We start from the raw sequence: 25,088 nt of genomic DNA, 5'->3' as shown, positions 1-25,088 counted from the left end.
CATGTATCTATAGCTGTGGAACTTAGCACTATACGGAAAATATTGTTACACCACTCGGGACTTTCCCGCAGTCTAGAGCTACAGTCCTACCAGGACCCAAGATATCAAATGTTAATTTTAAGAAATTTGAATTTTTCTGAAGCGGTCACCTGAGGAGTCCTTTAGATCAGCGCATGCGCATTGTTCTCTGTCTTTGGGTGTTTTACTTTTGGTTTCTTTCCTCGGCTACATATACCTTTTACATTACATTATCTGTCAGTTTAAAAATTATTTTATGTGAAATTGATAGAGTAATGATCAGACGTTTTTTTTTATTATTTTGCCACGTCTTCAAAATCGACGTGATCCACGTCGGAGTCAACGTCTTCCGATGACATCATGTAATAATTGACAAAAATAAACGCGTTTAAATCTTTTAAATTTTTTTTAGCAGCGTCAATAATTTAAACTGAAATTATAATTTGCAAAATGAACACAAATGCGCGATCCTCATATGTTCTTCGGAAGGGGAAAGGTATTTTTTCTATCTAACGTTACATGTATATTTATTACTTATTACAAATGAAATTAAATTTGATTCATAAACACCCTTTTTATTCTATATGTAAAATGGCTCGCAAAACACGTTTATATGACCAAACTACGATGGCTAATAGCATAAAAACTACCCGGTAAATATCGTTTTCATTGGCAAAATGTTTGCTAAAAATTCAAAGAAAATCGTATTTTTAAATTTTTTTTTTACAAGTTTATGAAATTGTCATATATAAAATGTCGGAGATGATTCGGACAACCAAAATTTAAATGCGGTAAACAGATAAACCACCGGTTAATTTACTTTACTCCATTAGTTTACCTTTTACTGGTAAAAAAATTAGGAAATCGTACATTTGAAACATTCTACCCGAGACTCCATAGACACGATGGATAAAAACCCAAATATTTAGTAGTTGACATCTTTTGTTCTATGAGTACACATTTTATTTTCATGTACATAGCCAACAACGACCCTTGACCCTCTCCGAGCTTTCAATACTCTGTTCCCGCCATTGATTACTCCCTCACTGATGTTGCTGCTAGCAGACGATAGCTGATGCACGATGAACATGGCCGACACATGAAGTAAAACGTACAGACGATGTTTAAAACACAAAAATGAGCCGGTGGTTGAAGAATATCTTTTCTGGATTCTTAACTTTCCTTCAACTCTATGTAACAGGTAATATTTTGTGTTAATTTTATGGAAAAAGATTATTATGACAAACAAAAATACGACATCTATTATTCAGAAAAACGTATATGACTGTGTTGCTTCATCAATATTCTGCTTCATGAACATCTCACTATCTTATGTGTTCGTGTTCATTTGTACGTTTTATTTTCATATAAAATCTTATACTTGTTAGGAATTAGTAGTCTGTACAGTGTATGTAGTTTTTGATTTCATATTTTACTTATATTTTTTTTTCTGACTGCCTTCCGTGTCTTCCTTTGGTTATCTTTCTGTACCCTAGCCATTTTCGAAAACTAATATGACCTCGTGCTTGAGTTTAACACAGTGTGTGCTATATTTAGATTGTACACAATAAGCAATTTCAAATAGAGTACCTCGCCGAAAAATAAAATCAATTGAAGCATGGATCATCTTTATTAATTGAATGTATAGTAGCAGTTACCAGAAATAAATGTTTAAGCAAGGCTTAGTTACCTAGTGCTGCAGTAGAGCTAATATTTGACAAGACTTTGATTAGACCGTCACGCTGTTCGATAATGATTTATCATTCACCGGATAATGCGTTTTCCTGGAATTCAGAAGAGCTTGTCTACCAGTGGTAAAACGCCAGTCAATTTCCATGACTGTCCTTTAAAGAACGTTCTTGACGCATTATTCAACATTCCAACTCACATGCTTTTTAATTCAAATTTATTCGAAGCGAATTCGCCACTATAGTATTTGAATTATCGATGTTATATGAAAATTGCTTCTTGCCATGAAGGATCTTCTTATAGTTCAGAACATATCGGCATTTATTTACTTTTTATATAGCTGGAAGACAAATTACAAAGGGCTTTCATTGTCGGTTAAGAATTTTATGCCATATAATAAAATATCCATTCAAAGGGTTTCCCCCGGTGGTATTTAGTTCCAGTATAAGCACATGAACAACAGGGCCTCACGTGATGAAACTTCGAAGTCATTATTAAACAAGAAACACTAATTATCTTTCCCATAAACTGGGCTGCGAAATCGAATCCCCAATTCCCCGCTGAATTTACATCTATGTGTCCTGATGTTGTAATGACTTAATTCTATTATCAAATCGTAACTGGTGTCTAAATCGATCGTCACAACCATATCGTGAGTGAATGATTTTATGCATGCTTCGCAAATTGGTTTCTCTTCTCTTGTTTTGTATTTTGTTGAATGTCTTTCCATTGATCACATGACCGGAAGCAAGCTTCGTGATGTTCGCAAAGTAGAGGGAATTTTTTTTATCTGCAACTGAAACAAGTTACAATTTGATTTAAATAAATTATTGATAACACATTGGTGACGGCTGTATGAACACTGAATGATTGGTTGACATGTATAATTGATTATCACCGAAGGAGGTTCAGTCGGAGAATTAATAACAACTTCGTTATTATCTTAAAAATAATATGCCGATATACTGTTGTTATATTTGTCGAATTGTGAAACTGTAACAAATACTTGCCATCATTCATACCTATGATTCTTTATTTCAAAATTTGTAAGAGTGTCGCAATCAAGAAATATTTCAAGAAAACCTCTCTATACATGTGTTATCGTTGTCTACCATCGTCTTGCATTAAGCATGCCAAGCCTTCCGTGCAAATCTTCTAGAATCGTGTAAACATATTTCTGACGACAGAACTGGATGTAGGTTAGTGTTCTTTTTTGATGATTTAATAAAGTTTGTTCTATACTAAATCAATCCAACGCAATGTTATTAAACAATCAGTAACTGGAGTTCAGGGGGACATGTTTTTTCAATTGATTGACGTGAAAACTTTTACGAAAGACTGGAAAATTTTCCGATTTAAGGGGGATGTGCGGCCATCTCGTAAACATTTCTTGAACTGGCTTGTTTCTGCCTGAAACTGGCCAAAAATGTTGCCAAAAGATATGAAAGCAACAAATGGTTGTAGAGAAGACACAAATGAACCCCCTCTATTTTTCAGATTTTTTAATCTTCAAAATAAGTCTGTAGCTGCGCAGTTCGACAGCTGTTCTGAGTTATTAAAAAGGCATTGTCCTGTTCTTGTATGCATACTTTTCAAACAAAATGACATGTAGGACTTCGTGTTTATTGCTTTAATATCTTTTGGCAACATTTTTGGCCAGGCAGAAACAAACCAGTTCAAGATATGTTTACATTCTTATCCTCAAATGTACAAGATGGCCGTACACACCCCCTTAATTATCTTTTAGTTATTTTATCAACTACACATGAAAAAATGCACTGAAAACAAAACGTATTACAAATACCATAGACTTATTTTATCTTATGGAATAAGAATAAAATGCAGTTCACAGTCCAGGTAAAAGGTATACGATATTAATATTGTGATACAAAATATTAATGGTTTTCTATGACATTTTTATTTACTTCCGGATCGTGTTGTCAAACTTGTACACCACGCACAATTCTGTTTTAACCAAACTTTTTGTTTATATTTCATCTGCAGTATCTGCCATCGATTGCTACAAATGCTCCTCCCTTAACTTCAGCGACCCGTTCTGTCACGACCCTTTCCACCCGGCCTACAATAACCTTACCACGAACTGTGGGGAGGGGCGGGACGGCAGGGTAGGGCTATTTCCGGCCCGGTTCTGCACCAAGATCACTGGCATTAACTGTAAGTGGGATCCCTGCATAAACGCGTATTATATATGGTGGCAATCGGATCATCGCTCGGCCTTTTCCGACTTGACAGAAAAGGCCGAGCGATGTTCCGATTGTTCCGATTGATAAAGAGGCTGAATGGTAAACAAATTACCCATCAGATTTACCTTAAAAGTTTGAATATGATATTTTGGGCCACAACAAATGATGAATTGCATTTAGTAAAGATTAAATGCAAATATCTTAATTTTCAGCTTTAAAATTTAAACATTTTTATATATCGTTACCTCCAGAAAGAGCTCTTTATCTCAAGGAGATTCATTTAGTCCAAAAATAACAACGACCATCCAGCCCCCTTAACAGAGATCACATAAATAGGTTACACTCAACAGGAACTGTATAGCGCCTTCACCTCTCAATTTAGAGTGTACGCTTGTTCTATTGATTTCCGTTGTTTATGAATCAGGTTCTGAGACATGGCTCTGATTTTTGTTGTCTACAATATCGTTGTATCTTATACCCTCAATGCACAGAGACATTTCGCCGAGAAATCTATCGACAACTACTGTACATCTAGAGTATTTGTCTTGCTTGTTCTTAACACTGTTTAGATTTAATTATCATCTCTGGATATTAAAACCCTAGGTGGTCTTACTTCAATAAGGTATTGCTTTATAAACATCTCTCGTAAATAACATCACAGAATTCATAATTCTTCCCACGAATACAGTGAGAGACAACGTCTTCAATAATTCATATTGATTCCCTTTTGTTCCATGCAAGACGTAAATAAATCTTTGTGCGATACATTAGAATCCGCATTGTGACTTCTTCTCTTTCTTTTTTTTTTACCGATTTTGAGGACTGTCTCGTGTTTAGCATATTGCACACCATTTCTGCTGCAGATACAGTTTGAAAATGAATTTGCATTCTCATCCCTCAATATTCTTTTTGTCTATTTAAGGTTTGTGTTTGTAAGGAATAATCCGATCCTGGGTGGACAACAAAAATTATCCATCAGTTATGCCTTAAAATGTTAAATATTTTAAGCCATAAACTGTCATTTTGGAAGAAAGAAATTCAATTCCAATTATGGTGGCTTTGAAATTTGAATGTTTTCCTGTATCTGTGCATAGAGTTCTTCATCTTGAGGAGATTAATAAAGTCTAAAAGTGGTCACTATTGAACCCTCTTAAAATGTACATTGCAAAGTTCATTGTATTGATGACTAAAAAATATATATTTTTCAAGAGTGGATAACATTCCGAAAGACACGAAATCGATTTTCACTCATCATTAATTGCAAAATGTTTGAATTGTTTTGAACAAGCCGTTTACAGCCCCCTTCAAAATCGGTTAAAAGCATCCATCCGATTTGAAACAAATTTGCAAAAAATCAATGACAATTGATTGAATTTGAATACTAATGTTTGTTTTAACAGCTGAGGACGGCAGCGAGACAATCGTTCGGTCATGCGCCATCGAGTCCCTGGATACAATATGTGGACCATTTAACCTGGGGAACGTTTTGTATAACGGATGTATTTCATCTTGTGAGACAGACGCTTGTAACTCCGGTCAGCGATCAGCACCGGAAGTGGTTTATATCGTCACTGCTGCACTTTTGTATTTGTTCAGTATTTGAGAGAGAGAGAGAGAGAGAGAGAGATTCGTTTCTGTCTTTGATTAATGTTCTTATATATTTATTATAATAGAGAAAAACCCACAAAAATACATCTTTCAACCATCTTATTTCAAGTAGAAGAATACTGTGATTTTCATCAAAAGCTCTAATAAACTTGCTTTATTTTCATTTATGTCGTGTTGATAAATAAGTTTTCACACATTTTACGCAGATTATTGAAATCGGGACCGGGATTTAAAAGAAAAGAATATTTTCATACTGTATTTTTAATTATATAATTTACAGACATAAACAAAGTTTGCTTTGTAAATTAATTAAATAATGAAATTACATGGTGTTGAATTTCTACAATCAGTAATTTAAAAGATAGTTCACGTATTTATTCTTTTTGCTACATAGCTAAATTCTGAAATCTTTCCTCTTCATCTTCATAAATCTGCTCCTCGATCCTTTTGCACAAACACACTGACAAAATCATACCAATTAGCTGCAAAATGATACAAAGTTCATTGCAATGAAAAGTAGTTAAATCAGATTTATGGAAGTCAGGTAAATTGCATTACTCAGATGATTTCCAGATTGGAACGGAAACATTGTTAGAGGAAATCGGAATCTGGCTACATGCCAAAAATCTGTCGTGACGGCGATAAAATTGGTAAATGTAAGTACTGCACCTCACAACAGTGTTAATTATCATTCCGCGGTGTTAGTTAGTTGACACGGAACGGCCCCGAAAGGTGATGTATTTTTAATTAAAGCTTTTCCATGAACTGATAACTCGGGAATTTTTTACGTGAGAAAACTAAACTATATAAATGCATTTCTTGCTTTTCAAAGGATTTCTAATTGTTGACAGGAAATATGCAAATTCCCAGAGCACCTACCATTAGAGATGTTGAAAGGGTAATCATGACCATACCAATCCAAATCTTATTGTTCACTATGTTAAGTAATGTTGTCCAGCAGCCCTGGATTAAAACAATAAAGATCGATTGAAGTACTCAAGCATTTCACTTAAATAAATATTGTGGTGTTTTAAACATCTCAGGAATATAATATTTATGCATGCATTATTACTTTTTTCATGAACAAATACCGGTATCCATTTAAATTATCGTTGACTTACATGTACATCAAACCTAGTTTATCAAAATATTTTTTTAAAATGTGAAGATATACTAGGAATATTTCAGATGAAATCATATATTTGCCGTGTTTATGCAGTGATACACGAAACTCAGTATATGCGACTTATAGGATAGACCTACCTTGGTAAAGAGTTGATCGTTTCTCATGGAAGGTACATGTAGTACCGGGGGGCCACCGGCGGGAGCCTGACGCCGGTCTCTGTCACGTAGACCGACGCAATTGGTCAGGTTGTACAAATCCCCTGGGTACCTACAGCAGCTGTTTGGAACATAACGGGGGTCCCCTGTCAGAAAACATGAAATGAATCAATTCTGACTAAAACGCAATTTGATTGGTCGAAAATATGATGAATTGGTATGAAAATGTCAATGTTTGAGAAATTATACATTTAGAAAATTTAATCACTGTATATTGAGTAAGTAATAAAATGATTTACAAAGTAATGAAAATCACAAAAAGACATATCGACTAAAATACATTGGATATATAAAATTACTTACCCCTTTGACTTTTGAACCAATCGGTGGACGTCTTGTAAAAGGACCAGGAATTGGTTGAGTTTTCGTCCCCCTCTACACCACAGCACCGGAGCTGAAAACAGTCAAAAGCATATGCAAAAATATGATGTCGCTACAAAAATAACATTCAATTTTTCAGTACAATATAATTTATCATTATCAAAGTCTAAGCTAAATTTTATGCTGGCCTTTCTTTTTGGCGATTTATTATTGGACGAAGCCCATTCTTAAGAAACATCAAAATACATCCATATGGTTAATAGAGATCATTTCATTTAACGAAAACATTTGAATAGGGGGAGAAAAACGATCATCACTGGTAATTTTTGCTTTTGTTTCTGTTTTGCATTTTTCGCAACACTGTCGTCTAAAAGGTACACTCTTTTTAAACCTTGTTTTGAAAGATGTAGTTTGCAAAATAATCATTGTTTTTTTCCTGTTTCATCATCATATAAAAGATAATAATAATTTCATTATAATATAAAAGAGGGACAATCACAGTTATTTTATTGCATGAGGCTGTGAGATTTCCTGGTTCTTCAATATTTCTTCTTAGTATTCTTATTGGTTTGATAGAGAAGAACTTTAAGTTTAAATTAACACTTTACTGATGGGTATCTATATATCAATTACAAGTAAATTAATAACCTTCGATGGTAAAACCTTTTATCACTATGGAGCAATTTGCCTTTCACTAATTTAGAGAAGTTTGCCTGCTGTTACTACTGTAAATTAATTTGCCTGTTAATACTGTGGAATATTCCCTAATTTACTAGACCAAGTCTAATTGCTTTCTTATACTGTGGAATACTTTGTTAATTACTAATATTACTGTAGAGAGTAATTTGCCTAATATTACCATTGAGTAATTTGCCTGGTTTTACTGTTGAGCATTTTGCCTGATATAACTGTTAAGTAATTTGCCTGTAGAGTAGTTTGCCTACAGTTACTACTGTAAATCAATTTGCTTGTGATCACTGTTGAATACTCTATTAGTTACTAGTATTACTAAAGAGTAATTGGTCTGCTATTACTGTTAAGAAATTTGCCTTCTATTACTGTGGTATACATTGTTAGTTACTAGTATAACTGTGAAGTAATTTGCCTGTTATTACTGTTAAGTAATTTGCCTGCTATTATTGTAGAGTAGTTAGCCTACTGTTACTACTGTAAATCAATTTGCCTGTTATTAGTGTGGAATATTAGTATAACTGTAGAGAGTTGCTTGCTAATATTGTGGAATACTTTGTTTGTTACTAGAATTATTTTAAAATAATTTGCCTGTTATTTACTGTAAAGTAATTTGCCTGTTATTAACTGTTAAGTAATTTGCCTGTTATTTACTGTGAAGTAATTTGCCTGTTATTTACTGTGAAGTAATTTGCCTGTTATTACTGTGGAGTAATTTGCCTGTTATTTACTGTGAAGTAATTTGCCTGTTATTACTGTGGAGTAATTTGCCTGTTATTTACTGTGAAGTAATTTTCCTGTTATTACTGTGAAGTAATTTGCCTGTTATTTACTGTGAAGTTATTTGTCTGTTATTACTGTTAAGTAATTTGCCTGTTATTTACTGTGAAGTAATTTGCCTGTTATTACTGTGGATTGCAGTGTGTCCCAGGTCCGAGTAACGTAGTCATCCACTCCATACGAGCTGTTAAGGGATGCCTCCATTTGTGATACTATAGCTGACTCTATCTGAATCAAACAGAAAATTCAAGTTCAATCTGGTTACGCTAATTTAGATGACTTTGATGGAGAGGAGATTTTACTTCTGGCTTTAAGCCGGGATGTAGGGATCTGGTCATTACGCCTGACCTTCATTCATACAGATTGAACATGTTGACCGTTTTAAAGAATAAGACCTTAAACCGAAAGCTCCGTGTCGCAATAGCCTCAGGCACGAAAAACAGAGATCGTAGGCTTTGAGCAAAACTTAGAATTTCTGCAAGTTTTTTCATAATAACATTAAAGTGTCATTGTAATTACACATTTTGTTACACAATTAGAATAATATAAATCAAATAATATTCAAATCAAATTAAATAACAAATATTAATGTAACAAGAAGGTAATTGGAGAATCGAATGGGTAATCCATAAATGAAAACATTGACTATAAGTTATTACACGTGCACTAGTACTTACTGTTTGTTTATATTGGTAACCCAAAACTCCGCTTACGATGACACCAATGAACATAGCCAGTAAAAGAAGGAAATGCTACAAAACAATTATTCTATTTATTTGGTCATTCAAGACCCCCCCCCCCCAACCCGAACAAAAAATTAAAAGTACCAAAGAATTTGCAAAATAACTTTTCATAACCAAGTTGAATCTTACCATTGTCAACATTCCTCTAAACTTTTTAACAGCCCCACAACAACCCAGAAAGGACACAAGGATACAAATGATGGCCGCCATGATGAGTAACCATGGAAACGATAAATGCACATATTCTAGAATGATCGTCAAAATTCCCAGAATTTGTAGTCCGTTGTTATTTTTTATATAGCTGCCGTATGCAAGAAGACCAATACCACCCAACTGAAACAATAAAAGTAAATACACATGTACATGCAACAACATAAGATCTTTAGCGATTGCTTGTGGTTTATTGAAATGATAAATATTAGATATGAATTTTGTTTTAAATTGAAAGTTGGATGGAAAGAATATCTCTTCACGATTTCCATTTTTCAGAGTATCCTAATATGGTAAGAATATCAGATCAGTTAATCAGCTCTTTTCTGACATTGAGCCAGTCAGTAAATTATGTTATATTCTCTGCTTTCTGAACGTGACAATGCTGGCAATATGTAACCATAGGCAGGGGAATTTAGCAATGATATCAATTTTCACTAAAACATTAACACGGTTCGTTGTAAAAGTTTTCATAAATAGTTAATCAAAATATCTTTTTATGGCAAAAGCAAGCTCGCAGATTACTGACATAACAATAAATAAATCAAATACTATTAAAAGAGAATCCAAGGGCATCTAAAATTTTTAATAAAATGTGTCCTATTTGAAATTGAATTTATTCTGTACGTACAAACATGAGGAAGTTGAGGGCAAACATAATGTACTTGACGATCTTTCCGCAGCGAGTCAGACCCATACTGAAGATAAAGACATTAAATCATGATATGGAATATCGAAGGCAGTTAATTTTCAAAGTTTTATACTTTAATTTTTTTATATTATGAGTCTACTGTTATATAGATTCAATCGTGTGAATACAATACGATTAATTACACAGCAGATTGGCTGAAAAATAGTTTAGCCGGAATGTGATTAATTAAACATATTTTTATCTACTGTTATATATATTCAACTAATATTAATACAATACGGTTAATTACACAACAAACTGGTTGAAAAATAATTTAGCCAGAATATGATTATTAAACATTTCTAAGAAAAACAACAACCCCAGTCAATATTGGTAGATTCCTCACCTGTTTCGATATCGGCATCTCTACACACACACCGGAAACCCAAAACAACCACTGATTGAAATAATATATAAGACAAAATTTAAACTAAGTTGTGAAGCTAATTCTCTATTACGCTCAAACTCCCGGGTCGTTTCCATGGAAACTCTCGTCTGCAGCATCTTCTCAATCAATGTTTATCTGTTTTCTTGTGTTTTCAGTACATTTAGCCTGGCTTAGCCGCTGGAGAAAGGCGAGTGCGCTCTGAACACGTAATACACACATCAAAGAGGCAAGATAATTTGATATATAATATAATTTAATGAAACAACACCTCCCTTAAGGGAACTCTCAAAGTTCTTCCTCTGGCATCCAAGATTCCTTCGAGTACTATTATTAAACCGAGGCTAAATATACATGTATTGTAATTAATTTAGGTTATATACAGAGTCGTGCATGATTTATTGTACCATTTAATTATATCTTTAAAAAACTTGAATGTTATGTGTTATCTATTATTGTTTTACATGTCAATGGATAAACAATCTTTTTTGTTTGGTTGTTTTGTTATTGAGGTCTGTTTAAGAAAAATACCTTTTTCTTTATTTTCCATATAATGACGTAAATCAGTTAAGTTTCGAAGCTGGTATGGAACACTTCGAGATCCTAGTATATTAATGTGGATGAAGGTACACCATATTCATAAAAAAATAACTATTTTCACCATTTTAAAAAGTGTTCAAACTGCACAACATTTACACATAAAATGCAATAAGAAAGGTTTCGTACTCTGGACTTGCATTTTTATGTAGCTGCATGGTGCATTGCACTGTTGCTCTACACAGACAGGCTTCACATTTATATTGTTAATGAGACAGAATGTACAAATATGCAGTAAATTTTATTTTAAAAAGAAATCGCGTTACAATTTGGAGGTGTCCCATTTCTCCTCAATACAAAAATTCCCATTTTTTTTTATATATTTCGCCAAGCCAAAAATGGGGGAATAAAGAATTTTATTAATCTAATCAGAAATAAAAAGGAAAAGAAGTAGCATTTGGCAACAAAGTTGTTTTTTTTTATTATAGCAACGAAAAGAAGAAAACTCGCATCAAGAAACGCCCTCCCTGCCACTTGGTGCCTGATTTTAACATGATGTGCACGTTTTGTATTCTATTCGACATTCTTAAACAGATGTTGTTTACTTGACCAAAGTTCTTGCTGTTTTGGGTTTTTCCCTGATCAATGAGCAGCCATACTCGTCAGCTTCACACTCAAAGGTAACTTACAGCATACATTTACCTAAAATTTGTAAATTAAGTACTGCATTGAGTTAAAAAAAAATTAATGTTTTCAAATTTTTGTTAGACATTTGTTGAACTAGATATTTCTAAAATATTGGTAACTTTGTAAAACCTTTTAGCGCATAAAAATGCTAGGAAGGCAAAATTTTTCGGCAAGTTTTGCTTTATAATATATTTATACCTTTTCTCCTCGTAGAATTGGCATATTAGGATACTTGAGACCCACTCGATTCTGCGACAAACAAACGGAGCAAAATTTGAGACATTTTTGTCTCGGAGCCAACTACATCTATCAAACATAATTTTAAGCCCTTTGTTGACACTTGATGTGCTATCAAATCTGAAAAAAGTTCTTGCTAAATTAGCAAGATAATTGGTGAGGTGTGTGGATAAATGATCCAATACAAGGAAAAATATGCACTAAACACCATGACGTAAATACTAAAAAGGTAAGAAAGGGCCACGCCAGTCACCTGCAGAATGATAGGAAATATTCTATTCAATTCTATTGTTTATTTCGGAAGAAAGTAAATCGCAAAATGATGTCCAACCCAACAAGACAACATATATCAGTGCGTTTGATTTGATTTGAACATATTTTATTATGCAAATATACATTTACATAAATGGATTAGTGCGTTGTTCTATATTTTGTTAGAATTTACCGACTGTGTCCGAGGTGAATACCAAAAAAGAATAATATACTTTCGATGATATTCTAACACATGATAATTTATCACGTTAGTCAAAAATTTCAAGTCTTGCATTCATGTGCGAGTTATCCAGACTGCTTATGTGTCTGATTGCGTAGGAATTAACAAGAGGACACGATTCCAGTTTTGTAAAAAGGTTATTTCTTTATTTCAACATGTTTCTAATACAACACACTTTGGATTAAAAACACAATAAATTATATAAACCTTGTTTTCTTATATCACAAAACCTTGTACAAAACCTTTATATATAATATAAGTTTTCTTCAAATCGCATTCAACTCATACAAACAGAATCACAAGCAGTTTTTTTGGGGGAAGGGGGTAATCTTTATTCATAAAATCCTCTGTTCGAACGAAGTAAGACAGAAGCCACTCTAAATATAGTAACAGGATTCTCCTGCATGGGGATACCTACACAACTATAACAAAAACCACATCGTATTCCGAGACTGATGTCTAAATATATTTTGTGTTCAAGGCCAAGTACGTGTATTAACTAATTAACAGCTATACTCCCTGCAAAGAGAATCGAGATTTTTGTTAATTCTCCATCTAAATTATATCTGTGCGCCATGGCAGAGTTCAATAGCAAGATATTTCTAGCTCAGTGAGATATGTATCTCATAATAACGGTGTATAGAACTGAGTGGAACGGTTGGATAGATTATTTCAATAGTAATAATGTAAGACATTTGCAGCATCCAGTCAATTATAGCAGACCTTGCGCGCCAGCCTCGTCTTCAATATTAAATAGTGCAACAAGTTAGCAACATGCTTCCTCTACTCACAAAATCAAAATGGCTGGAAGAGGGTATTAAATATATGTGTGTATGTACAAGACGAACAAAAACTCAACAAGAATGGTGAATATCCTTAACATTCCAAATCAACAAATATATATAGCCATTCTGCTACATACATTACATCTTAGTTAAAAGTCAGTGCATCTGAAACAAGTATTATGTCATTGTGAAGTTAAAAATCAACAGGTTTCAATTCAATCTTCAAATCTTAGATAATTGAAATATCTCATATTCTTAATAAATCTTTGCTGATTTGTGGCTTGAAAGTGCTAATATTTGAAAACTGTGCAAAGTATTTTTCTGCATATTTGGTTACAACAGTGAAACGGTGCTAGAGAGAGGGAGAGAGGAATATAAAAAAATTGTGAACATTTGCTGACGCAACCAGTCTGATCGTACGTAAAGATTTTCCACAGTGCACCTCATTCAATGATGATCTATAATATCAGTTGATGAATTACAATAGGAATAATGTATACATCATCTCGTATCTTGACAACATGAACAGCATTTCTTGGTGTATGCAATATGCATGAAACAACAAAGTTACGTTAAATAGTTTGTGTCCAAAAATAAAAATGACGCAATGTCACATTTTACAATTAATGAAGACAATAGAATAATAACTAGACAATTCACTGCAAAATACATGTCGCATGCATACTTGTATAATAGGTGATATCTCCCGTAACACTTTAATACATTCCACCTCTAAGGAATAATAGTAATTTTTCAACACCAATCAGTTTACTCTAGGTTAGTGATGAGCCATGCCTTAATATCGACATGCCAGGTTACTATGCTACAAGAGTCTCGTGGATACATATATTAGTATAATGGCGCGCAAATTCTGATGTCCTTCAGTCAGTGCGCATCAGGGTTGACGAAAAAAGGTTGAGCTACGTAAAGCAGAAAATTTTAAATTGTTCCAATAATGACGTCACTTCCTCATCCGGTTGTTCGCTGGAACATCTTTCCTGAAAGCTCCGGACTTTTAAGAAGTCTACAAGAAAGGGGAGATAATGCAAACATTACCGAAACTAGTGAAGTTTATGATGACGTCTCGTTTTACAAGTCTTTACTTAATTTATTAGCTTATATTTATTTCTTTACTAGTTGCATATTTTTTCTTCTATAATGACTATAATAAATATTAACACAAATCATAGCTGCCGTGTTAGCTAATACTAGAAAGAGCTAGACAGTCCCCCCTCAATGGATATTTTAAGCCCTTAATTTTTAAAAATCCCAATAACTTTTTTAATGTACTTTTTTAAATATACCGGCTATTCCTATAGTCATACAAGTTTACTTTTAAAGTGTCCAGGTTAATCAGGTTTATATCAAAGGATGCACACATTTATCCAATCGACATGCAATTTTAAATGTAAAACTACATTGTAGTGAGATGGCCTCTACCGGCGGTTAAGATATGTAAATATTTTTTTTTTGGATTCTGGTAAACCTTTCCTGTCTTTCAATCAAGCAATTCCGGGTGGTCTACCTAATCTTTTATTCTGGAAGCCAAACATTCATGCATGACAATCAGCATCCGCTTTATCGATGACCTGCCATGACAAGGGATGGGGCAAACACTTTGATAAACCTTTACGTCTAAAACCAAACATATTAAACGGGCAGTTAACCATTAGCGAGTAAAGGAACACGAAGTAAAAAATAAAACCAAGGGATAAATAACGAGTCCATGGAATATTCCGAGTGTAATTAAAATAAAACCTATATTCAAAACTATTTTCATTGATCTTATTCGTCTGCGTATGGAATACTGTCTTGTCTTCCAAACCAGGGGCCGCGACTGTTGCCTTCATCTATTTCCGGCGAGCTCGCCAGATTGGGTTTTTTGGCGACGGCCGACCTTTGCTGGGCTGATTGTAAAGATTGAAGACTAATTACTGAGGGCCGACTCCTTTTATCGTAGCTGTCTAACTGGGAAGTGTCAAAGTCCATTTGGAAAGCGTTGACAACACGGATCTGTAATGGAGAATAGATTGTGCATAGATGAAAGAGTTCCAACCGAACACACGAAAATTCCAGAATTGGGAAATTCATTCATGTACGGTAATTGATTAACATTTTTTATCTAAAAGAAAATTATAAATACCGGTTAATGGATATATTAAATCAATTCTGAAAAATGGTGTCAATATCAATTTCATAAATACCTAGTTCTGTAAATAAAAATGGAACAAAATATGGTATATTTATAAGTCAATGTTTTGGTTAGGTAAAACAATAAAAAAATCAATGGATCATGCATCGCAAAACACATGCAAAATGAACAATATAAACATGCTTCAGGCCGGAAACTGCAGTGTGGCCATGCTCGTAGTGGCAATCAAGACAGCGATGCATCTAATACGTCACTTCCGGTCAAATGCACAAGCTCTATCACATTCTCGAATTTAAAAAAAATCCAAGAAAACATTCAAGCGTGTGTGTCCGACAAGCAATCATTTTCTCAAGAGTTCTGGGCAAAGAATGCACCCATCAAGTTGTCAGAAACTGGAGAAGAGTGCGTTTGTTTTATCTAAGAATTCAGTAAATAAATCTATATGACGAAATCGTGCAGTCGTGATTCGGGGAGTGAAAAGAATGAGAAAAAAAGTAACAAATGTACTTACAGATTTTTAGGAAATTTTTTTTTTTCATGAAAAAATTTTATAGTTCTTGTTTGGAGAGATATGTAAACCTTGTGAAAAGGTAAACGCACACCTTGCGAAAAGGTAAACGCACCTTGTAAACAGGTTACCATAGCAGCTGCATAAGTATAATAAACATGTACACAACTCAATGACAGGTAATCAGTTTTTATTTCCTATTGTAATAAAACCCATAAACAATTGTTTTTAAATAAACTATGTTAAGGAATGTATACAAAGCTATTTAACAAAAAGCAAGGAATACACAGAGATAGATACAATACATGTGGTTGTTGTTTTACAAACAAACACAGTTTACATACAGATATTTCATGGTCATTAATTTACTATTACATGTACTTCTAATGTCTGCAAATATGAGTCCAAATCCAACAGATCTCTCGCACACTCATTTTTTTTCTCGTATGAATATCAAAAAAAAAATCAAACAGTGAACAGTTACTATAACGCTCAACAGTCCCACATATGTACTTCTAAATCTTATCATTAAACTCTTCATTCAAACTAAATTCTGGACACTAAACCTTCAGAGTGACTATCTTAGGATGTTAATATTGATATAAAAATAATGTCTGGTCACATCTACATTTAGGCTATAACAAGTACATGTAAATAAAAAAAAATGATCTCGTTCTATTCACCATGTACATTCTATTGTTAATTTGAAGAAGGGTGTCATTTCATCATGTTTCAAATTCTTGACAAATAACTCCATCCAGTTTTGATATTAAGATATCTTTCTTATAGGTAAATTAATGTACATCTCTCTACATTAATTAAGCTTTTCAATTTAAACATTATGCTAATGAAATAATTAAGCTTTTATGCATTGCTGTTTTAGTTCAATATGGTGAAATTTTATACTAGAGTATATAAAATACTGTAAATAGATGATAGAAATCTTCCCCCCAAAAATGGCCTGTAAAGTTTTAAGGAAATGACTTTTCCTCAGAGATTTGGTGATCAGTATTAAATAACAAAACAAAAAAAACTACCACACATACATAATATTCACATCAAATGTACATTGTATAAACCAGGTGTTAAACTGTCTTGTTGGCAGAAAACACATCACACACAGATTTGTGTTAATTATACAATTTCTAATAGAACTCTAAATACATTGAAAAACATGCTACTGTCTAGAACTTGTTTACAATCACAATGTCTGTTTCAGTCATGCTTCAACAAAATAACACCAATTTATGCCTTTATGCAGATTTCTATCACATAATTCAGCATGGAATGAAACATTCTAATGGTCCCACAACAAATACAAGAGCATCACATATAGTATTTCACTGCTCTAATTCTCAACACCCCAAAGCAGTTACATTTTGGAGACTATGACATCTTCCCCAAAAACTATTCTTGTCATTTTTAATTGTAGATATGAACAATTTTTGCTATTTTCTATAACATAAACAGCATCCATTAACAATAAAAGGAAAAGTCCTTCTCCTTGTCTGATACCTGATACAATTTAAATTTGATCAACAATTTCAAAGAAATTTATGTATGATCATGAAACAGCTAGGATTAGAAATGGTCCAATGTGAAACTAAGAGCAGAAGGCCCTTTAGCACTGAGTGATCCCTCATAAAGTATATACATGTACATACAATATATGATAATCAGCACTTATGGGGCTGAGGGACTCCTACAGGAAAAGACACTGTTTAATAACTGGGGTATAATTATCCTTTGTAAAAGCAAGTTTAATCACTCTTATTTCTCACCTGAGATGTATAAATGTGCACTTTTGTACACTTGAAGGATTGAATATTAGAGGGAGGTGTAGGGGTAAATCAACTGATTGGAATGCTTAGTGGAACCAATGGAAATAATAAATATACCAATGATTGGGAAGGAAAGGCAAATCATTCTTCAGGAGACTTTTTGTCTATCTAAACACATATCAATCAATATAAATAATAATAAGTAGTATGCTTTGTTCAGTGATGAACTGAGTAAGATAGAAACTATATACACATCACGGAACGGAAGCAGAGCTATTCATGACATTCAACCACAAGCTACTGACATTACAGCATTCAACACACACTCTTTGCTGGGGGTTAAACATGCATATCTACTAGTATCACTGCACAGGGACCAGGGTATACGTATAACAAACCCCACAAGTCCCCTCAGTCCAAACAATGGATCATTGCTGCTTATAGTGCCATTAAAATTACTTGTGCACATACATATGAAAATACACGTATAATCTTCCTATCACATATCAATGTTTCAGGCTGAAAATATCTTTTTCTCTTTAAATAACTTAATATTCACAAGATATCATTCTTGTTCTTTTAAGTTCACAGTTTTCTTTTAACATCACCAAATTAAAGTCATAAATGAGTTTCAACATGTTAATTGTCTTAGTTCTTTAATGGAGAACAATCGATGCCTGAAAGCTTTTGCCCATGAGTAATGGCATTGTTTAGAACACGGTTTCAGATGCCCCTCCCTCTTCCGCTGACTTCACAAGCGGGCTTGATGCGGTGGTCGCAGGTTTTCTAAGCTTTTGATTTTGTAGTGAATGGTAACTGTGCATTGATGAAATACTAGAACTGTCATATCGTGCATCTATGCCCATACGGAAAGCATTAATAACACGAATCTGTAAAAAGAAATTGAACACAAAAAATCAGGAAGGGTTAAACAAAAAGTCAGGAGATAAACTACACACAGGGCAGCATGTCTCAACAAGAGGGTCAGTTATATCTCATTCTGATTCAGTCAGATACCAGCATCTTAGTCAGATATCATTGACTCGGATAACACTGGCTCAGTCAGATATCAGCATCTTGGTCACATATCATTGACTCGGATAACACTGGCTCAGTCAGATATCAGCATCTTAGTCAGATATCATTGACTCAGATAACACTGACTCAGTCAAATATCACTCTGGCTTAATCATAAATTACTCTGACTCAGAAAGATATCAATGACTCAGGCAGATATCACTGACTCAGCAAGATACCACACTGACTCTGTTGACAATTTTGCATTGTGTTCATTTTACTAATATTAGTTAAATCAAAATAACAAATCTCATTGTGGAAACATGCTGTTGTGTTAATAACAAACTTAAGATTTCTAAGACTCTTTCTCGTGTAAGGACTAAAGCTACATAGCAAGACATTGGCAGTTTGTAACAACAGTGCTCATATATATACCTGGAGCATACCTGAAATTTAGTTATTGTGCTTAGACTCTAGACCTAATCAAAGGGGGGGGGGGGGGGGGGGGAAACAGTGCCCTCAGTATAAACCATTCATCAATCAGACCAAAGATAGAAGGAGGTAATGCAAAAAATCTAACATTTAGGAGACGTAAATACCTTTGATTTATATATATATAACGACGGAACTTCTCAAAGAACATCTCCCTAGGTTTACACTGATATGTATGGTCATTCCTCTCATTAACAAGACTTTGAAGATCAATTCCAATGACTAGAAAAAAACATGGCTAGGCCTCATTCAATTCATTCTACCTTATCACACAACAATTCTAGCAATAAGACATTACAGGACAATGGAGATATACACCACCTACTAAATATTCAGGGAAGCACATCTTAATATGTCTCATCTGAATAACACATTTACATTATCAAATAAAATTCTCCTCTTCAAAAGCAATTTTTCTACCTATATTGCCATAAAAAAATGTATACAGTCAGAGAGAAACATGCAAGTCTCGGTTCAAGGTATACTTTAGCAGGTCCACAGAGACAGTTACAAAAAATGTCTACACATTTGAAATCGTTCGGTTTCTGTCAACAGGCCAGTCTTCATATAGAAGTCTCTGTAATACTATTGATATCAGCTTGACTCAGAGTCTTGGGGGAGGAATCCCGGTGCCCGGGGTTCACTGGGGCCATCAAAGGGGACGGCTGTTTAGAGACAAGAGGAACATTTTCATAGGACTGGCTTTTAAGTCTAAATCCAGGGTCGGGTGGGGACACGGGCATTTTGGGAAATGGTCTCTCAAATGCCGTGGTTAATCGGCGACAAATTCGTTCATGATGGTTTGCTATGGTGACCGACTCGCTCATGGGCCTTGGGCCCTGATGAGAGCGAGAGCTTCGTAAGCTATGAAAGCTGTGAAAACTGTTGACACTACGTTTTTCCTCCAGATCCTCCAACGTGCTTTTAAATGCCCGAACTACTCGTAACTGCCAATGAAAAGAGATTTTAACATTTAATCTGCAAAACAATTTTGCCATGGTCTTTCCAAAAAAAAAAAAATGTAAAAAATTGTTATAGAATGGAAAGCCACAACAGTGACGGGAGCACATCCACTAGACATTTCTCTATTGACTACATGAGACCAACTGAATGGGCTGCCGCTGCTGATGGGGTAATCTCACTCGATGGAGGACTACTGCCATCCAGGATAAAACTTTTGGAAGGCAATGAGAAAATTTGTTCCTTGTAAAGTTGAGACGGCAGCAGTGGTCGGGCATGCTGGAACTGTTAAAAACATGACACCAAAAAAAAAAAAGAAAACGCAATGAAAACCAAACAGCTGGGCCAAAAGGACAGACAAAATAAAAAGTTGAGGAACACAAGGAGGGGACTTGTACAACATCAAACCAAATCGCTGTTTTTGTTCTCACTGTGTACCTCAAGTCCAAACCAAAACAAAAAGTTAACCTTCTGATGACATTTGTGATTGGGACCAAAGCAAATGATGAATGGGAAGGGAATGAGGATGGAGGCGTAAGTGGTAACTGAACACATTAGTCTACATGGAACTAAAGACCTACCAATACAATCATGGCAAAATTAATCACTGAATTGTTCTGAGCAACATGTCTTGATTCAAAACAAGATATCATTTAATATGTACTGTTAAGCACTTTCATATTCAATTTGCCTATTTCTATTCTGACATGTTGCCATGCAGAACATAAAAACTAGCTTCCCTAACTAAATGCTAAAACAGCTTTTGTTAATAAAAAACTGAAGTACTGCAGTGATATTGTCTATCTATTCATCAAATATGCTTTCAATGCACTCCCAAAATTGATTTCTTCCAACCACTTTTCCATAACAATTTTTTCATTTCTACATGTACATGTGCTTCTTGGTATACATGTACATGTGCTTCTTGGTATACATGTACATGTGCTTCTTGGTACATGTATAACATTGAACAATAATGATTATTTTGAAAGCAAGATATGTGGAAGAAATTCAATTTTGAGCAGGATCTCAGGATTTCTCTTAAAAAATTCACACACTCACAAAAAAAAAATCCTCAGAACCCGGCAATAATGGCTCATCATTCATCAAAGTAAAAAAAAATAACTAAACTCCTACGATTAGTACCGTGGACTGGTCAGTTATGTCTCTAGGTAGTCAGTCGCACAACAACGGAGTAAATATATGTATATATATGTAAGTAAACAACAGTTGACGAACATGACAGCAGCCTGGGCATGCCCTTACCTGAGTCTGGAGACGTGCCAGGCCTCTGATCCACAAGATCTGGCCGCGTCGCCCTGGAACTCCGTCCACTTCCTCAGCTTCTTCCTCTTGGTCTTCCTCCACTTCCTGTTGCTTCTTGCCGCCCCAAGAGCAGATCCTCTTAGGCAAGACAGATGTTGGAATAGTGGTGATAATCTGGTGGGGGAAAAAATTAAGGTAGGAGTTTTTTAGATTTTTTGACTTAAAAATGATGCTGAAAGATTAGCTTAAATGAAAATTACACAGTAATTTATTAAGGGTACACGTTATGTTTTAATCATAGGCAATTATATTTTAATCATGTTTAAATCAAGGAAAAAGTCAAAGCATACAAAATATTCAGATGTTTCATGAAACTTTCTAAATACATAATGACTGATGCCAATGACCAAATGCAACCAAAAGGCTCAGGAATGACAGGAGAACATAATTCAACTATATTAAACATTAACCAATTGTCTCTAAAAATATTATCTTTTGTACTGAGAGTGGAAATAAATATTTCCCAGAGTGCACCAAAACAAAAAACTCTCTCACTTTGCGAGTTATTTTTTTTAAAATTTAAACAGTATTTTATTCAATATGATATATTGAATGGGATTAAGCAGCAGGCACAGCCTATTTTAGCCCTCTCCCTACATCAAGGTCAAGTTATGAGTTAGACTTACCTGTCCCCATAATAAAGTGCTAACTCCCAGAAACACACACCAGAACCACTGGTCCAGTGTCAGAGCCTTAGTAGAAAACACTGTCCCACCAAACTGTACTAGGATTATCTGAAACAGACAAGGCACTCATCACATATTCTTATTCTTTACTTTAATATATTACAAAGGTATTTTCACACTGAAGTTTTCAATTTCACACAATGCAATGCATCCACACCATGGACATGAATATTAGGATTTTTCAGTAACTGTAAAGTTTTGCCTAAATAATGAATATAAATTTGCCAACAATGAACAAAATTTGATACTGATCAAGTAGTGAGTAAAAAAAAATCACACGTTGTTTGATTATGTATATGTAATGAGAATTTCTTGTCATTTAATTATCTATATACTGCTGACCAAATTCATTATTCATTTTCTTTACAGATAACTGAAATACCATTGAGTCTCATTAAAAAAATACACTTTTCTCATTAAAAATAACAATTTATCATCATACAAAAGACTTTACCGTAACTCTCATCTGAATCAAGTTTATTCTTCATTTTAGACATGCAAATAATATATACACCTGACCTCACCTGTGCTACAAATGTACCAATCCAAATTCCTAAAAACACTGGATTTCTCTTCAATCCCTCCAATATGTTTCGCTGCCCATGGATTTTTCGAGCATTGACTTCATTAAATAAAGTCATCATAACAAAAGAGTTAAAGATGATGGTGAAGTGCTGTGTGGGAGGGGCATGAATTTTCTGATATTTTCCATCGTCTATTTCAAACAAATTATTTCCTGAAAGAGATAAACACAACTATTACCTATCTTTTTTGAAATTCCAATCTGAAATTAAAATTTTTATACAAAAAATTTATTTTCCTCCTATATGTACTGTGCTCCAAATCCAACATGTACATGTGCAACAGAAGACATTTTATTTAGAAATTTAATTCAAGGTTTTTCTGAAAACAATGTACACAAAAATATAGGTACTTTAACGCCACATATCATCACCACCCCTTTGAATTTTTTATAGCCAAATCAAACACAATTTTCAGCAAAAAAAATGATGGCATGAAACTAATAGGAACCAAATATGGTCTTGATACTGAGGAAGTAAACAATAAATTCAATTTGCCACTGAGTGGCAAAATACAATGACTAAGATATATCAAGTCAAAAGTCTAATTATAGATTGATTTCAGTGTATAACTGCAAAAAGCTAACTTTTAATTATTCACTAGTTCTCATAAAACTCAAAAAGTTTGACATTTTTTGATATCCATGACCATACTATTTTTACTGTGGTAAACATGATATCACATGATATCATATCACATGATATCATGCATTCCTTTGTTTAGCTAAGGCATTCTCTGTAATGAAGCTGTGGTGGTAGAAATTTCTGCGTAACAGTCCAATGAACACTTTAATAGAAAAAAAAAACAATAGCTGATATATCTCATAATACTAACCTTCAAATAAGAGAACAAAAACAACAATAAGCTGATAGAGAGAATGTCCCATAATGTTTTTTGTCATGGTTCGGGAGATGAGGGCCTTGGTCCTGCCGTACGGTTTTCTCTTTAGGAGTTCCATGCTGGGCAGCTCTGTGGCCAGGGCAAGGGAAGCCAGCGTGTCCATGATCAGGTTGACCCACAGCATCTGAATGGCCTTGAGGGGACTGTCCTGTAAAATAGGTCAAAGCATCATGACAACAAGTTGTACAGTCAAAACTGTTTATTCCTTATTTAACACGAGTACTTAATTCTGCGATTCCACTGTTCTGTATCAAATTGCGAGAATATAAAATTGCAATCGCCAATTTTTTGTTAAAATTTCCTATAGTTTAAAACTAACTGAAAAATAAAAGCGAGACTTTAAAATTCGAGAGGATTGCTTCTTGCGATTTTACACAGAAATTAATTCTTCACTGTTAATTAGGATTCTACAATACCGGTATATATTCAAAGTTTATGCAACTTTAGGTGCAACCAACCAATAAAAATCTCTATAGAACTTTGCTTTTGTGATCAAAGCTTTCCAGAAAAAATCCAGTTTTCAATTGAGAATTAAAACACACAACATATCTATGTTTAATCAACTTTTTGTAAAGGCATAGCAATTTATGAATGAGAGTTCTTTCCCTTATCAGGGAAGAATAGTGTACCAACTCACATTTATGATACAGGCTCCAAAGAAAGCAACCATTACAGCCACACAGTTGACGGTCAGCTGGAACTGTAAGAACTTGGCGATGCTGTCGTACACATTTCTGCCCCACATGACAGCTTTGACGATGCTGGTAAAATTGTCGTCCGTAAGGATAATATCCGAGGCTTCCTTGGCTACATCTGTTCCTGAGATACCCTGATAAAGAAAAGAAACACTCTCTAAATTCTGATCAAGAGAGAAACGATCAAGTCAACAAATAAATATAAGAGCCCCCAGTTTACAGGGTATCTCTGAGCAATGAATCATGTAAAAGAAATTGACCAGAAATCAAAGTTTGATAGACTGATAGATGAAGAAATGGATGACAGACAGAATGATATATAAATGAATATGGTGATTCCATTATATCACCCCCTAAAGTTCTGCATTAGCCTTTAGGGAAAATAAAAAAAAACTTTATTTTATTTTACCATGTCCATATAGTTATAAAAAAAATTTTAAATAAAAATTGCAGGTTCCTTCTTTGTAAAATAAATAAAAGAGCATAAAATTTGTCAGAAAAATTCTTGCTTTAATTTCTTGGAAGTGCATCAGACAAAATCATGTCTATAGAAAGACATGATAATTCTAA

At 34.1% G+C, this 25,088-nt stretch overlaps 3 protein-coding genes across 28 annotated transcripts in view; 1 reads left to right on the top strand and 2 right to left on the bottom strand.

Annotated features, from left to right (window-relative positions):
- The first annotated feature begins 1,042 nt into the window (after positions 1 to 1,042).
- Positions 1,043 to 5,675, top strand: LOC105337311 (UPAR/Ly6 domain-containing protein bou). The gene is made up of 3 exons (XM_066081294.1): positions 1,043 to 1,219; positions 3,712 to 3,882; positions 5,312 to 5,675. The coding sequence occupies exons 1-3, from the start codon at positions 1,156 to 1,158 to the stop codon at positions 5,512 to 5,514; spliced, it is 438 nt and encodes a 145-aa protein (XP_065937366.1). The 5' UTR covers positions 1,043 to 1,155; the 3' UTR covers positions 5,515 to 5,675.
- A 98-nt stretch (positions 5,676 to 5,773) lies between these two features.
- LOC105337313 (CD151 antigen) lies at positions 5,774 to 10,792 on the bottom strand. Its single transcript, XM_011441993.4, has 9 exons — positions 10,642 to 10,792; positions 10,236 to 10,302; positions 9,524 to 9,727; positions 9,329 to 9,403; positions 8,781 to 8,879; positions 7,164 to 7,254; positions 6,783 to 6,946; positions 6,399 to 6,482; positions 5,774 to 6,001 (listed from the first exon to the last, which is right to left on the bottom strand). The coding sequence occupies exons 2-9, from the start codon at positions 10,299 to 10,301 to the stop codon at positions 5,906 to 5,908; spliced, it is 879 nt and encodes a 292-aa protein (XP_011440295.4). The 5' UTR covers position 10,302; positions 10,642 to 10,792; the 3' UTR covers positions 5,774 to 5,905.
- A 1,960-nt stretch (positions 10,793 to 12,752) lies between these two features.
- The window catches only part of LOC105337328 (plasma membrane calcium-transporting ATPase 2), a 65,953-nt gene continuing 53,617 nt past the window's right edge, over positions 12,753 to 25,088 (bottom strand). For 21 of the 26 annotated variants that reach the window (XM_034450152.2, XM_034450164.2, XM_034450167.2 and 18 more), the window contains 6 exons: positions 24,461 to 24,652; positions 23,758 to 23,971; positions 22,866 to 23,077; positions 22,282 to 22,389; positions 21,596 to 21,769; positions 18,769 to 20,316 (listed from right to left, as the gene is read on the bottom strand). In XM_034450152.2, the coding sequence (XP_034306043.2) occupies positions 19,933 to 20,316; positions 21,596 to 21,769; positions 22,282 to 22,389; positions 22,866 to 23,077; positions 23,758 to 23,971; positions 24,461 to 24,652 (1,284 nt within the window). In that variant the 3' untranslated portion in view covers positions 18,769 to 19,932. The other 5 variants (XM_034450172.2, XM_066081293.1, XM_034450173.2 and 2 more) reach the window with 4 other exon arrangements.

Source organism: Magallana gigas, chromosome 4 (assembly GCF_963853765.1).
Source record: "Magallana gigas chromosome 4, xbMagGiga1.1, whole genome shotgun sequence".
In the NCBI taxonomy this organism is placed as follows: domain Eukaryota; kingdom Metazoa; phylum Mollusca; class Bivalvia; order Ostreida; family Ostreidae; genus Magallana; species Magallana gigas.
The sequence above is the reverse complement of the archived record's forward strand: the minus strand, read 5'-3'. Positions and strand labels throughout refer to the sequence as shown.